The sequence below is a fragment of the Crocodylus siamensis genome, chromosome 6 (assembly GCF_052110815.1).
Source record: "Crocodylus siamensis isolate JL-2025a chromosome 6, ASM5211081v1, whole genome shotgun sequence".
In the NCBI taxonomy this organism is placed as follows: Eukaryota; Metazoa; Chordata; order Crocodylia; family Crocodylidae; genus Crocodylus; species Crocodylus siamensis.
Window position 1 is genome coordinate 44,088,788 of NC_143400.1, and position 16,607 is coordinate 44,105,394.

The 16,607-nt window shown below is 44.3% G+C and overlaps 1 protein-coding gene across 1 annotated transcript; it reads left to right on the top strand.

The window, feature by feature from the left end:
• Positions 1-8,485: 8,485 nt before the first annotated feature.
• LOC149862471 (olfactory receptor 6E1-like) lies at positions 8,486-9,436 on the top strand. The gene has a single exon (XM_090053923.1). It carries the CDS (start codon positions 8,489-8,491, stop codon positions 9,434-9,436), a length of 948 nt encoding a protein of 315 aa, XP_089910049.1. The 5' UTR covers positions 8,486-8,488.
• Positions 9,437-16,607: the final 7,171 nt, after the last annotated feature.

The window sequence follows — 16,607 nt, forward strand, 5'->3', positions numbered from 1 at the left end:
AAACTTAGACACAGGTAGACAAGGTTCTTTGGGTAAATTTGATCTCTTAGACCAACTCAAATAGTTGGAAAAATTCTTCTTTGCAAGCTTTTGGGTATAAATACCCTTCATCAGGCTGCAGTTGGTGTGTGCTCTTCCTGGATAGAATTACTATTACTATTACCATTCATTCCATCCAGGAAGAGCACACACCAACTGCAGATGCTTCCTCAGCCTGGCGAAGGGTATGTATACCCAAAAGCTTGCAAAGAACAATTTTTCCAACTATTTGAGTTGGTCTAATAAAAAAGATCAGATTTACCCAAAGAACTTTGCCCGCCTATGTCCTTAGGCCAACATGGCTACAACCTATACCCCCATAAACTTAGACAAGCATTCAAATGCAATGCTTCAGTGATGATTCTACAACATCACTCCAACCTACCACAACATCAAAGATTTTGATATATGTTGCTTACAATGGAAAATCCACAACCTAAAGAAACAAGAAGCCAGGCTACGTAGTGACATCTTCCTAAGCTTGTGCAACAAACCAGCATCATTCCCAGGGGACTCATAATCTGCAGCCCTCTAGCTAAGACACACAACTCTAAATATGTATGCAACTATGCAAGAGAGCATAAGAAAAATGGAGAAACTATCTTGTTTAGGTAATCTATTCCAAAAGATATCAATTTATACAGGACATACTTACGCTCAGAGATATTAACCTGGAGACATACCTTGATGCTATGCAGCAGACCCAAACCTGCAGCCAAAGAGCTTGATGACAGCCAAAACTTAGAGAAGCTTGTGAATGCCATGAATTTTTCTTCAAGTTTATTCCACCCATGCCGTTGGTCAAATAACAGATTTTGCCCACAAAAATCTTTGCCTCGAGGTTAGGGACTCTCAACCAGTGGCACCTTCATAGGAACATAAAGACATCAGCAGTGCCATAGTGGCTCAGATCAATGGTCCATTTAGATCTAGTATCCTGTCTCTGACAGTGTCAAAAATGGACTGCTTTAGACTGGGACAGCACTAAACTGGATATAACTGATCTATACCCTAGTCATTACCTTCCCTGACATACACCATTATTGGTTTAGAGATACCAGAGGAAACATCTCCAGCTGTTCTGTTCCAGCTGTCTAATCCCTTTTTGAACCTCACTATGCTATCTGCTTTGACCACCTCTGGTGGCAATGACTTCCACAAGATAACTACACGTTGTGTAAAAACACTACTTTTCCTTGTTAGTTTTAAACCTTTCTCCTACTAATTTCAGTGCCCCTCCTCCCCATTCTAGTATTTTGATACTTGGAGAATAATTTCCCTGTTCACTTTGTCCACCCTTCATGAATTTATAGACCTCTGTCATATCCCATCTCAGCCTTCTCTTTTCCAAAATGAAGAGTCCTCCCTTTTTTAGTCTCTCCTAGCAACTGCTCCATACCCCTGATCATTTTGGTTGCCCTTATCTGTACCTTTTCTAATTCTAGTACATCCTTTTGGAGATGCAGAGACCGGAACTGCATACAGTATTCCAAATTGGGGTGCACTGTGGATTTGTAAAATGGCTTGATGATGCTTTCCATGCAACGTTAGCTGTCTTAGGTGTGTAAACATGATTCACAAGTTGAATCCAGAGGTTTCAAATAGGATTCCATAGTGTTAACAACATTCTGTCTTGGTCTTTCTGAGTTCTTTACAATAGAAGAATTGGGCTATTATGTTTCTGTAGTCAAGAAACAACTGAAAACTAGGACATGATATTTTTGAAGGGTGCCTTGAGTTTATTAAGGGATGCCTTAAGTTTATTGAGGGGTGCTTTGATTCTAAAAGCCTTTAGAACAACAATGGTAGATAGGTAGAAGCTTTTTTCTGTAAATCTCTCAGTCTGATATTTTTATAGAGTGTGGCAGTAAATTATGGCCTCCTAAGATAGAAATTCAGATGTTGAAAATACAGATGGCAACAGTGCACAGTTAATTAGATTAACATTGTCACAGCTAAAGATAAATGGGTAAGGTTCTAATCAGGGACCAGTAGACTGCATTTTTTATGACATTTATGGGTGCTAGATGCATGACACTGAATAACAGCTTGATTTCTGAGTCCTTGAGGTGGCTTGGAAGACCCCAACTTTAAAGAAGATTGTTTTTCTTTCTTACCTGCAGCACCTTAAATTTTAGATTTAGCCATTTGTTCACCACAAGGACCCTGATTTTCCAGTGAATTTGATGTGGTCCATATGAAGTCTTAGTCAAGTCATCTTTTTGTCTTTTCGCATAAAAAAATCATTTCATTTTGCATGGTTCTGATTTCTTGTATCTTTAGTTCCAACCCTCTAGGCCAGTGGTTCTCAACCCTCTTAGATTCAAGGCACCCCTCAGAAAATGCCAGCTCTGAGTTTATTTGTTTTTTGACTACAGAAAAATGACAGAGTAGTTTTTGTGTTGCAAACAGGTCAGAATATTCTAATGCTATGGATTCCTATTTGACATCTTTGGATTTATCTTGTGAATCATGTCTGCATACCTAACAGTACTAACATGAAGTCATGAACCATGGCATCCTTGATAGGGGCTCCAGACACCCCAGGATGTCAGAGAACCCTGGCTGAGAATTGCTACTATAGACATATAACACTCATAACAGACATACTTACAGATTTGGGATATGAGGACAGCAAGTGTTGGTCCAAGAGAAGACTTGTTCTTCAAGTGGGAAATGGCACTTCCTGTGGTGACTTCAGATGCCCCCAACCTTTCTAAACCACATTCAACTCCATATGAATAATTTCTAAGCATATGTGCTTCCCTTGACAAATACCCTGAGATGCATAGCAGCTGTATTCTGTTTTTTAAGGATATTTAGGACCATGGTTACACTTTGCTTTATTAGTGCTTTTAATAGATAAGAACTTTTTCCCCCAACTATTCAGTTGGTCTAATAAAAAATATCACATCTACTCAACGAACCTTGCCTGCCTTTAATAGATAAATAATTTTTAAGCCTTAGGGGATCCTTTATGGAAATGTTATCTGACCTTCTTCACACAGATATTGGCACTACTAAGCAAATACTTTCTGGTTGAGCTAGAGCCTTTCTTTCAAAAGGATCTTGGTTTTAGATCCTCAGCCTATTTTTCCCTACCAACTTATCGCAGAAATAATTCCCTCTCTGTTTTACATGTCAGAAGAATTAGATACTGCAGATGAGGACTTGTGCAGCTAGGCAGCTTAGCATTTGATTGAACAAGAATAACAATGATAGTAACAGACAGTTAAAAGATTGAAATCCTCTTATGAAACATGTACATCAATTTTCTGTAATTCATCTTTACATTGACAGAAACTATCTATGGTCTCTGTACTCTTAAACTGAGAAAAAAAAATCAGACATAGGAAATGATCTGCTTTGGAGATAAGAATACAAAGAAAGAGAAGAGGAAGAGGAAAAAGAAGACAAACATTACTACAAAGTTACAGTATCTCAGTGTCCATCAAAATTCATGCCTTGGGATGAAACTAAGCATGAGGATTATTGGCCATGACTTTACATCAGGGCAAATACATCCTTTAGAAAAATAATTCGATTTATAATTTCTGTGCTTCTTTTTTCCCCTCCCCTCAGAATTCCTCCTGACATCAGCTGGCTAGAAACAGTTCCCTTGAGGATGTGAGCGTAGCTTCGCATGTCAGCTCCTGTGAAAGTTTGGGGAACTTTATGACAAAGTTTCCCCCCTCCTTCTTCAAACAGAAATAAGAGTAGAGCTGGAAGAAAATACGTACCACCCACCCACATATACCCCCTCTCTCTGTCTATCATCTATCTCTACATTTCTACTACTATTCCTCACTGTAGTATTTGACCACCTCCCACATAAAATCATTACTCCTTTCCATGGACCAAGACCTTATCATGGTAAAGACACTTGCACATCCCAGGGATCCTTAGAGCTATGTTGCCCAGAGTCTCATGCTTCTGGCAGGGTCATCCATGGTGAGCAAGCCTGTGGAGAGGTTTCAGACAAACTACAGTCCGACCCTATACCTTCGATGTTGGATCAGGCAGAAGAGGATGCCAGGATCTCAATGGCTGTAAGGACAGAAGAAGTCTGTAGCAAGATGGAGTTTTCCTATCGTCTAGGGTTCTCCCTTGCCATTGCACCCAGATCTTCACCTTGACAAGATGGTGTGGTTGTTGTTTCCATGGGCCAGCTTTCTCATGTTAAACAAAGTCACAACGAAGCTTTTACTGTGGAAAATAACACTCTCTCCTGTACCGACCTTCAAAAGCCCCATAGCAGTGGAACCGGGTGATGGAAAAAGGAGCAATGCTTTTTGCAACATGGAATGTTTGCACTTTGCTGGACAAGCAAGACAATGAACAACCAGAAAGCACATCCATTGTCTCCAGGGAACTAATGAGATACAAAATTGATATTCCCATCTCCAAAGAGAAATAATAGTAGAGATAGAAATGGTGGAGATGGAAAACTGGCTGGAGCATTGGGCTCAGAGGGTAGTAATCAATGGCTCAATGTCTGGTTGGTAGCCGGTATCAAGTGGAGTGCACTAGGGTTGATCCTGGGGCTGGTTTTGTTCAATGTCTTCATCAATGACCTGAAAGATGGCATAAAGTGCATCCTTAGCAAGTTTGCAGATGACACCAAGCTGGGAGGGAGTAGTAGATATGCTGGAGGGTAGGGCTAGGATTCAGAGTTTGTGCGCACAGTGTGTCTAGTGTGAATTATGTACAAGCTGGAATATTATCAGGGGGAATAAGGCACATCGCCGCATTTATTGGAACATAAAACATGCAACATGAAAAGAATAAAGAACAGTAAAGTTATTTGCTTCACTCGTTCTCATGCATACTCATTCATTCATTCATTTATTCATTCATTCATTCAAAAGAGACAAGCACACACAGCAGTTAGACAGTCCTGCAAAGGTTAAGGTGTTACCAAGTTTCAAAGTTGCTCAAGGTCAGTCTAGTGGCCAGCCAGGTTGACCAAGAGAGTTAGAATCAGGTCTTGTTTGAAGTGCCCAAAACTCCTTCTTGCAGGTGGAAAAAATCCCAAGCCTTGTCTTTGTGTTCATTTTTTGTAGTCATAAGTGTCCATACCAGCCTATGGATTCTGCTGAGTCAGACGCAAAGGCCATCCTTCTTGTCCTGTTGGCAGGCTGGGATCAGTAGCTCATGATCTTCCGGCTTTGTGGTCTGCAATCTTTAGGGGCCGTCACTTGGAGTCTTCAGCCATCAGGATGGAGCATGATTTAGTGTTTGGTAAAGGATTTTACTGCTGACTGTAAGTCGCTGCAGCACTTAACCATCAAACCACAGAAGCTATTTTCACCTGCTGCAAGAGGCCTGTCTTTCTGCGTCAATGGTACATATGTCCATCATTTATTCTTTTGTTACGTCTTTCTGCATAAACCAGACATATCTACACACACCAGACATACCACAAACCCTTACACAAACATTTTCCTTATATTAAATTTAGGTTTTAAAGTCATGAGACCAATAGGTCAAATACATTTATGCTAGGCAATAAGAAATTTAAAATAGATGGTTAATTCCAAGCACTAATAACGACTGATCAAATTATAGTAAAAAGTAAATCATAACCAGATAAACTTTATCTTAATGGTTAAATATTTTCTTTATATAAAAGAGAAATAACAAAATAAACAGTCAAAGCAATTATATAATCAATAACAAAATAAGCAATTAAAGCAATTATAGTCACTGCAATACAGTATGCTGTATGAAAAAGAACTTCCTTTTATTAATTTTAAACTTACTATCTATTAGTCTCATCTTGTATTGTGTGAGATAGTAAATGGAGATTTAATGTTTACTTTCTCATCACCATTTAGTATTTGGCAAACCTTTATCATGTCTTCTTAGTTTAATGTCAGTCATGTCATTCAAACCCATAATATATAGCAGCTGCTGTACTGGTTGTGAGAGCACTGGTGTCAGTATATCTAGCTATCCAAGGCCCTGGAGCCTGCTGTTGATGGTCAGCTTCCTTCAACATGATGTCTTCTCTAGGAGGGGGTTGCCTGCTTGTCCTTCTGTCTTGGTAGGTCAGGTGCTGCATGTGAGGGCACCACTGAGGTTCATGCGTCACTGCCTTTTATCCCTGTCTGGCACACTTGTGTGATCCCCCAGCATCAACTTAGCTACCCAATCCGTAGGTCACTGTCCCATGTGGGTCTTGAGTAGCACCTGACAGCTGTTAGTCACAAGGGTTCCTGCTTGGTGGTACCTGAAGTTTTGGGACCCCACCCTTGACTTATTGACTTAATGGCTGTATTGTGATGGTGTAATAGGGGGGCCTTCTTGGGGTCAATCTACCAATGCCCCACCCACCTGTTCTGGGCCAACCGCCTGCCTTCTCACCTGTCATGCCTTGCTGTTATCTAATTAATGATCTTAATTAGGCGGGAGGCTGTCCATTTCTTGCCCTGATGCCAGGGAGTGCTATCTGCAGCTTCGTTCCTCCCCTACACTGCAGCCCAAGCCTCGCAGATGGCATCCAGCTGTTAATGTCACCAGCCCCACATTGGGCCCCAGAATCCTTCAATCAGGACCCCTCTAAGATCCCTCCATTCAGGCAGCCTACTCCGCCTTCATTTGGGCTGCCTAGCTCCCTGAAACTATTTCCCCTCTCAGGCATGGTCTCCCTGGGACCTTTGGCCACACAGGCCCTGGCCTTGTCTCCAAGGCCAGTTGGAGCCCCAGGCCCTCAGCTCTGGGTGGCCCTCGTGGTGGGCCCCTGGCCCTTTTGACCATTCTGGTCCTGGCCCCAGCATTGACCAGTCAAAGGTACTCTACATCAGGCCTCTGAGTCTCTATACCTACCCTCTCTTGTAGGTCCTCCTTCTGGCCCCTGCTAGGGGTTAACCCACCCGGGTGTGGGAGCTGGGGTTAAGGTGCCCGACCCGCCTTGCACTGGGGTGGTAACTGGCCTGGCATTTCCTGGGAGCTCCCGCACCACTGAGAACCCCACCAGGTCACCCACTCCAGGCAGGATGCAGTTTTAGGTCATGCCCGGGACCAGGAGCCTCCACACCATCCCCTACAGCTAGCTCCTGCCCTTACCTCCAGGATGTTCCAAGCCTTGCAGCCAGGAAATGTTACTGCCTGGCCTGCAAGCAGTGAACTACTCTGTTTGTATAGACGGCCATGGATCTAAAATGGCTGCCGCAATCAAGCACCCACTGGCTGCTTGGCTGAGTCCTTAAAGTGGCAGGCACCAACAGTTTACATTAGTGAATCTCAGCAAGGGGGCCATGGGTGCTATGAGATTCTCTTGGGGTGTCACAGAATATTGGTGCTTTTAGGTGTGTGAGCAATAAGCAATGTTGGGGTATTCCAGAGAAATACATTTTCTTCATGGTCTGGCAATGGAACTATTTTACATTTTGCATTTTGTTTTGGGGTTCTTAATATCTGAAATAGGGTTTCTTCTTCAGGTTTAAATGGAAACCTCTTTGATGGCCATGATGTCAAACCAATCCTCACTCAACAGAAAATTCCTGGGAGGAAGAAATGATACATTTTGGACCAAAAATAGAAGAAATTTCTTCCAACTTCAAGGATGTGTTCATTCTACCCTGTGTATTCATTACAAAGAGAAATAATGAGCATCACAGAGCTCCACAAACTTGGTTGAGAGTCCCCAGAGATATTGTACTTCTCATTAGCCAACACATTTTGGAAGGAATTGCTATAGCAATCAGAAACAAACCAGAAAAGCCATAAGTTTTAAATGGGTCCTGTAAATAGAAAGTGTCACTTATCATGAACCCAAAGCAGAGCGAATGTGCTGTTACTTTGCAAGAGATGGTTTTCATTGCCTGAAAGAAGGGTATAACAAATCTGTAGGTACTTCTTTATCAGAGCTCCCTATGATTGCTGTGATGTCCTCCATCCTCACAGTGTCAAATTTTCAGTTTTTATTATTCTTTTAGATTAACTGGAATTAGATATTGTAGAACAAAAAGTTTATTTAATGTAAACACTACACTATAAATTTACAGCTCTATTTTTTTTGTAATGATCAGATCCTTCCTAGATGAATTTCTCCCTGATTCATGGCAAAAGACAGGTCTTTTCTAAAGGACTAGACAGACCAACACCAAGTGTAATGGGCCACATGACAAAATAAAGAAACAAGTTGCTAATCTGTGGATCTTCTCGCATCAGTGTACTACAAGAACCTCTTGGGTTCCATATTTTCATATATTCTCTGGACATTCTCACACAGGTGGACTTTTGTTTATTCCAGATCTTTTCTTGTTTTGTCAAAGAAGAGCAGCGCAACACATATCTGAAGAACTAATAGTAGAAAGTTGTTCTGGGGTTCTTCCCTTCTTGCACACAGGTGTCTACATTGTGTTCAACTTGGCAACTGTGGGACTTCTAAATGCAGGTTCCACCAAGTTTTTGCATCTTGAAGCATGATAACTAAGTGCCCGTTATGGAGAACCAAACCTTGGTGACAGAATTTATCCTGGTGGGTTTCACGGATGTTCGCTCGCTGCAGATCCTGCTGTTTATTTTATTCCTCCTCATCTACCTCCTAACCTTGGCAGGAAACATTATCATCATCTCCATTACCCTGCTGGACCAGCACCTCCAGACTCCCATGTATTTTCTCCTCAGGCACTTTTCTTTATTGGAAATTAGCTTCACCTCTGCTTCCATCCCAAGAACTTTATTCAATCTGGCATCAGGCACCAAGTCAATATCTGTAGCTGGGTGTCTTGCCCAGTGCTTTTTCTATTTCATAGTGGCCACAGCTGAGTTCTTCCTGCTGGCAGCCATGTCTTTTGACAGATATGTAGCCATCTGCAAGCCACTGCACTACCCCTCCATCATGAACACTAGGTTTTGTGGCCAGCTGGTGCTGGGCTCCTGGGTGATCAGCTTCCTGTATGTGATCATCCCACTAATTCTTTTGTTCCAGCTTCCTTTCTGTGGTCCAAACACCATCAACCATTTCTTCTGTGATAACCTGCTGTTGATTAAACTTGCCTGTGCAGAAACATGGTACCTAGGACTCCTGGATTTCCTCTTGGCCACATGCAGTGTCTTAGGGACACTGGCTGTCTCAATAATCTCCTACGTCAAGATCATTTCCGCAGTGCTGCACATCCCCTCTGCATCTGGAAGGCAGAAAGCCTTCTCCACCTGCATTTCCCATCTCACTGTGGTCTCCATCACTTACGGAAGCTGCATCTTCATGTATGTCAAGCCCTCAGGGAGTGGCACACTGGACCTCAACAAGGCAGTGGCTGTTCTTAACAACATGGTGTCCCCTCTGCTGAACCCTTTCATCTACAGCCTGAGGAACAAGCAAGTCAAAGAGGCTTTGAGGGGTGCTCTTGGCCAGAACAGGAGGTTCTTTAAGAACCCAAATATCTGATGAGTTCTGAGCACTGGAAGGACAGGAATATTATGAATAGTAAAAACTCTGTGTGCAGTTGTTATGTAGGTATGCATGGATTGATCAATCAACTGATCTGTTGGTCTATGTATAGACATCTGTTGGCTTTTCTTTCTCCAATATCTGTCTTTTCCTCTCTATCTACTCTATGACCATTTATTTTTTCTTCTGGTTCTGGCGATCTGTCTGTCACTCCATGTGAAAATGTTGCTGCATGGAGAGCCAGTGGGGAGGGGGAGGGTTCAATGTCTGATGATAATGGTGGATTTTTACTCATGAATGTTTGAGGCCCTGCCCCTTTGGGGGCTACACATGTTGCACTTTGACTTTTGTTGTTGACATTTTTATAGTAAAGGTTTAAAAAATTGAAATTCAGTCAGTCCTGTTCAGTTTAGACAGGAGATGCTTGAGGGAAGACATGATAAAGGTTTGCCAAATACTAAATGGTGATGAGAAAGTAAACATTAAATCCCTGTTTACTATCTCACACAATACAAGATGAGACTAATAGATAGTAAGTTTAAATTTAATAAAAGGAAGTTCTTTTTCACACAGTATATTGTGAAGGTGTGGAACTCATTTTCACAGGATATTATGGAAGTTGACAGTTGAACCAGATTGAAAAAGGAATTATACAAATTCTTAGAAGAAATGTAGCTATCAGTAGCTATTAAGCATGGGAGCTGGGGGTACAGCCTCTGAATTGGGCCTTCTGCACCTGAAACGGAGGCTTCAAGCGAGAGAGGAATAGTGGAAAAAACCCTGTTCACCAACAGTTCACTCTCCCTTTCAGCATGCACTGTCTGCCATGTTGTGACCCAGGAGACTGGGCAAGATGGAGCTATGGTATGACCCAGTAAATGGCAGTTTTTATGTTCCTGTATTCTTACGTTCTCATCCATTCATTCATCCAAGCATCCACCCATGTTTGCCTGTATTTTCATCTTTTAGTATACAATATCTCCCTACCTTTCTGTCTTCCAGTCTATCCACTACAACTTTATATTCATCATTTCTCTCTCTCCCTCCATCTCCCTCTCTCTTTTTCCCTTTGATGAAAAGCATCTGACTTCAGGGAACTCACGCTTCTCTGGACCAGTTAGTTTCTAGTTCCACCCTCCTGCCCAATTTCAGACTAAGCCACTTAAAACTACCTCTGTTTTCTGTCTGAAACACATAGAAAGTCATTTTAAATGGGCTGCTGTAATCCTCAGGGTTTGGGACTTGCCATCTCACATATCTTTTGAAAGAACCAGAGTGTTTTTCCTGCAGGCAGCCAGTGTGTCCTGTTCTAAGACAGCACACATATCTCTGCAGGCAGACACAACACTTAGCTCCATTAAACAAAAAAAAGAGCTCTTGTGAGCTTGGATCTTCTCTTCGACAGCACTTGACATCAGTATTTAACTTAAAATTATTTCTAGATGTGTATTTTAAAAGACACTTACTTTTTAGGCAACTGTTTTCTGCATAAATAATTTGAACAGGTTTTTGTTTTTTTAATTTTTAATTTTGACATCACAAGAAGTTTGGCAAATAAATCCTGTAACCAGTGGTGAGAATACCTCTTGCTTTATTTTTAACTTTTTAAAGTTAAAAAGCTAGATGATCTACTCAGGTCCCTTCCGACCCTAGAAACTATGAAACTCTGAAGTGCTTGGGTGTGACTTTCAAAGGAACAGATGGGATTAGCATCCTTTAGTCTCTGTGATGGGCAGCAGAAGTGGGCCACCCAGCTGCTCTTGAAATCCTTTTATTTTTAGAATAATATTAATAATGATAATAGTAGTAATTATAAAATCATAAAAAGAACAGTCAATAGTAAAACATGTTGGAAAACATTTTTGTCACTCAAGTCTTTTTATTTTTTCATTTGTCTACACTGCTTATTTTGATTGGCACTCTTAACCACATTATGGTAATGATGTCCACAAAGTAAAAATCCCTAACAGCCTCTTAATATCTGCTATTGTAACTGTTGTGCTTTGCATTGGAACAGGGTATAGCAGGCATGGCCAAGCTGTGTCATGGATGCCACCAGTGACATGGGTGGCCTGTGTGGTGTGCATTAGACCATGGAGGGGACAGGGAGAAGAGTGGCAGATCGGCAGGGAACAGAAAACAGAGCAGCACATTGGGCAGGGAGCCAAAGCAGAGCAGCCATTTGGGCAGGGAAGGGCTTAGAGTAGCAATCAGGGAGGGTCTGGGGGTAGCTTGTGGCATGCCTGGCAAAAAGATTTGCCCCCAATGTGCTATTAGGGAGGCAGCACCCTCAGGGGATTTATACCACACCATGAAAGGGATGATGGGGTGGAAAGGGGAGAGGACTGGGTTCTCCCCTCAGCTTAGGAGAAAGGTGGAGGGTGGCTAGCTGGGAGAGTGGGCCAAGAATTGTATGGTTGTGAAATGGTGGGTGAGGGCTGGGAGTAGCTGGAGGGGTGAAAAAAGGAAATAATGAAGAACACAGGACTGAGGGAACCCTCATATGAAAGAATGAAAGTGAAGAGCAGAGTTGCTTCCCCAGCAGAGACCAGAAGAGAGTGAGCTACACACTGAAAGGATGCCCGAGGCCTGGAACTTGTTCTGAGTTTCACCTCCACTCCTTCTGGGTCTGGAAATGGGCCTGTGCCCTCTCACAGCCTCAGAAGAAAGACCAAGCAAGGAAAAACAGTGATGGTCACTAGCTGTCACCTCTCAGCCACAAGGCTTGAAGGCCAGCAGTTGGGGCACCAGCACTGCAGCCAGGAGCCACATGCCTTCAGTCTGGGCTGAGCTGGCTCTGTGCCCCCATGTGCAGGTCCCCACTGGAGTGCTGAGAGTCCCACATGGAGTCTGCTCTGCCATGCTGGATTTCCAGCCTCCATGTAAGCGCCCATTTTGTCTGCCCCTGCTCTATCTGATGTTGCTCTCCATGGTGCTGAGCTCAGATCATCATCTGTAACATAATTTAAATATATTTAAATCTACATCACTCCATCTTGGAGCTCTCTGCTCCATTACCGTGAAAGTCAGAAAGGGAGAAAGCTGTAATAGGCAGTAGAGGGCAGCAGAAGGTAAGAAATGTGGAGGTGGAGGGGACACCTGTGATGTATGACAGACAGTAGCGGCAGCAGAGGATAACAGAGGGGTTGGCCCCCAGACACCATGGGGAGGAAGAGCTCCATTTTCCCTATCTCCACCCTGATCACTGAGTAGCAACCCCCAAACAGCTCCCCTCTAGGTGCAGGAGTCCTGATTGCCCTCCACGGCAGCCTTATAAGCCAGCTCCTGCCAGTCCTCCCTTGCACAGGGAAAGGGACCCAAGCTCTAAGCTCCCAGTGCTCTCAGGGGGGCTGGGGTGTCTCGACAGGGGACAGGCTGGCAGTTCTCACTGATCAGAGGGAACACGGCTGGGTCTAGTGTGCAGGTCCAGCTGGCTTTTCTGTGCTCAGGACTCTGGTTTTCTGCTCCCCGTATCCTCGGCTGCTTTCATGTGGGTCCCAGCTCTGCGTGCCTCTCTGCTTTGCACTTCTTCACTTGTGGGTGTCTAATCCTGTCCAGTGTTTGGGAGCTGCATCCGCCTCTACTCCAGTCTGTCTGGGCTGGGGGATTTTGTACCCCAGTGGACTGTTCAGTTTATCTAAGCTAAACCACGGCTATATCAGGATATAACGCCAGTGCAGCTGGGATTGGATTTGCCACTCTTGCAGCAAATTTTGTCTCACCTTGATCTACATATTTCACTTCAATCTATTAAGAAATACAGTCAAGAAACCATGGTTCAGATGAAACAAAACAAAAAAGAAGTATTGGCAGTATTAAAAAATGTCTGGAATGCTAGACAGTGTTCTTGCTGTGATTTTTTGATTGGATGGAGTTCAAGTATTATGGGATTTTTTAATCTAGTGTTACATCGTATGGCTGTTTTGTGTTTTGCTTCCAGGAATGGAGTGGCCATCTTTTCTGTTGATCAAAGTAACATCTGGGATTGGGTGAGATTATTGTACTGAATGTTTTTCTCACTCTGAATATAGAAATTGCCAAGATAATATTTGTTGTACTAATAAAGTCAGACTTTGATTTTAAGACACTGAGTTTTCCTATTTTTAGAGGGAAGGGCTGTCCCTGCACTGCAGATTGCAGAGCACTAAAATTCTTGGGAGACTCTCCAGGTTCTGGGTCCCTTCACCCAGAGACCCTGCCTCTTTCAAGGCACCAGGAAGTCTGTTACCATGGAGGTTCAAAACCAATGCCCACCTTCAGCTTATCACTTCCTGACCACTATTGCATAGAAACCATCATTATCATGCCAACAGACCCATCTCCCAAAGCTTCAAAGGAGTGGAAATTTGGGGTTTGACTGTGGTTGTCTGATGTTGTGCAGGGGTTTCTGTCTGTTTCTAAGTCCTCCGGAAAAGTCCCTCCTCTATCTTTTCCCTTTCCCATGCCTTTCCTCCAATACTCTTTCTAGGTGTTAACATCCCCAATGCCACTCACTGCTCTGTATATTGAATTGTATCCCCATGTTTTACACTGATTATTGTATTCTTAATTTTGACAGTATTTACTCATATACCCTGTGGACCCTTGCTCCCAAATCAGGATGCATGATTTAAGTAGGGATATTGATTTTTCTTCTCTAGAATACAAGCATGGAGACACCGTGCTCTGCTCTCTGCCAAGATGGCTGCCACTTCTCTCTGGCTTCAACAAACAGAAGGAGTAGAGTCCAGTGTTGCCCCTCTCATAGCTGTGGGCTTTGGCTGGGCACTGCAGTGTGTGGCTGAAGCAATTGAGCTGGCTGAGGGCAAGTCAGCTGCTACCTGGAATGTACAGGATCTAGGCGAGGCTGGTGGTGTAGAGGCAACCATTTATTATTGATTGAAACTTATTTAAAGACTTATCAGTGATAAAGACATAACAGTTTGGCTACTACTTCCTTTGCCAGAGTCTGAGCCCTAGCCTTGTTGCTGTCTTGCCACACCAGGAAGTTCCTGTTTGCTTCTCCGGATTGTCTTCTAGGATGCCACTCTTTCTGGATACTCTTGTGTTTCCAGGAGGACTTACTCTATGTCATATAAGCAGCCATGACTTTGGAAAAATCTTTTTTTCCCCTTCCATTCTACCTTCCCCAAACAATGCTTGTGTCTTAATTAGGGGCATGTGACATATGGGAAAATACAGTAAAAGGGCTTGAGATGCTAAGAAATCCTTGACATTGAACGGTGCTGAATGGTTAAGGTGGTTTCAGGGGGTTGGGTACAGGGTTCTCTGTGTGTTTATCCCCATGATGCAGCAGTCTGGATGATCAGGGCTACAACAACATACTGCATGAAAAACAAGAGCTTTCGGAAATCTTTTATTGAAGTACCTGCAGGGTTGGGAAAGGTGCCAGACAGGCCTTTGATCAGGAAATGCCCTTCCTCAGGACTGGGAATGGAGGTGATACAGCTTAAGCTCACTATCAGATAGACCAATTGTGTTGCAAATTCTTTCCTGAAACGAGGGGCCCAAAATTGGACAGTCCTCCAAGTGAGACCTCACCAGAGCTGAATAGAGCAGAAGAACTCTTCCTCCATGTACAGCCCAGGATGCTGTTGGCCTTTTGTTGGCCTTGGCTCCCACCCACCCGTTCTCATTCCAGATGCCACTCCCCACCTGCTTGCGGCCCCATCCAATTCAGTGGCTGATTGTACCCTGCCTGCCAGGCTGGTCTCCATGGAGATCCTGCTTGCTTGCTCTGTCCAGTGCTCCTTGCAGTGGGTGGGCTAGGGTGTCTGGGCAGTGGAGCTGAATTTAGTTACAGCAGAGACACTAGTGGCCACAGCTGGAAGGAGTCACGGCTGTGGGGACTACTGAGGGAGGTGGGACCATCTGCAGGTACCATGGCCGGCCTGGCCCCTGCAACTGGGGTGGGTGAGCACAAGGGACTTTCTGCAGGTTGGATAGAATCCCATAGTGAGCCGCGTCTGGCCTGTGGGCCGTATTTTGCTCACCCCTGCCCTAGAGAGAGGATGGAGCCCTCACAGCCACTCATTACAGGGGAGGCCATACTGATGCCCCCTTTCTTGCAGCACCTGCTTTTGACCTGTAGGTGACAGCCTCTAACCCTGTACCAGCGATTCATAGTTTCATAGTTTCTAGGGTCGGAAGGGACCTGAGCAGATCATCTAGCCCGACCCCCTGCCATGGCAGGAAAGAGTACTGGGGTCAAACGACCCCAGCAAGATGTTCATCTAACCTCCTCTTAAAAACCCCCAGGGTAGGAACCTGCACCACTTCTCTTGGAAGTTGGTTCCAGACCCTAGCCGCCCTGACCGTGAAGTAGCGCCTCCTGATATCTAACCTAAACCTACCCTCTGCCAGCTTGTGACCGTTATTCCTGGTCACTCCTGGTGGTGCTCGGGGGATCAGTGACTCCCCCAATGCCTCCTGATCCCCCCTGACTAGTTTAAAACAGGCCACAAGATCCCCCCTCAGCCTTCTCTTTTGGAGGCTGAACAGGTTCAGGTCCCATAGCCTCTCCTCACGCCCTGCTGCCCCCTGATCATGAGAGCGGCCCTCCTCTGGACCCTCTCCATGCTGTCGACATCCCTCTTGAAGTGTGGCGCCCAGAACTGGACGCGGTACTCCAGCTGCAGCCTGACCAGTGCCGCATAGAGGGGGAGGAAGACCTCCTTGGACCTGCTCGAGATGCATCTGTGGATGCATGACAAGGTGCGGCTGGCCTTCCTAACTGCCTCCCCACACTGCCGGCCCATGTTCATCTTGGAGTCAATGATGACCCCAAGATCCTTTTCCACCTCCATGCTGACAAGAGGGGAGTTCCCTAACCTGTAGGTATGGTGCCGGTTGTTCCTCCCCAGTTGCATCACCTTGCACTTGTCTGTGTTGAAACCCATCCTATTCTCATCCGCCCATCCTTGTAACCTGTCTAGGTCTGATTGTATTCTGTTGCATCCTTCCAGTGTGCCCACGTCCCCCCACATCTTAGTGTCATCAGCAAATTTGAACCCCGTTGTCCAAATCACTGATGAAGATGTTGAACAGTGCGGGCCCGAGGACAATGGGGTGTTGCCACATGCTTTTAAGGGTGCAGCAGGGACTGTGCATCCTCTGGAAGCAGCCTGATGTGACCTATCCCTGCCTTACACTGGGCTGTCTTGGTAGG

Coding starts and splice junctions, on each gene's coding strand:
- LOC149862471 (XM_090053923.1), top strand. CDS start 8,489: ATGGAGAACCAAACCTTGGTGACAGAATTTATCCTGGTGGGTTTCACG.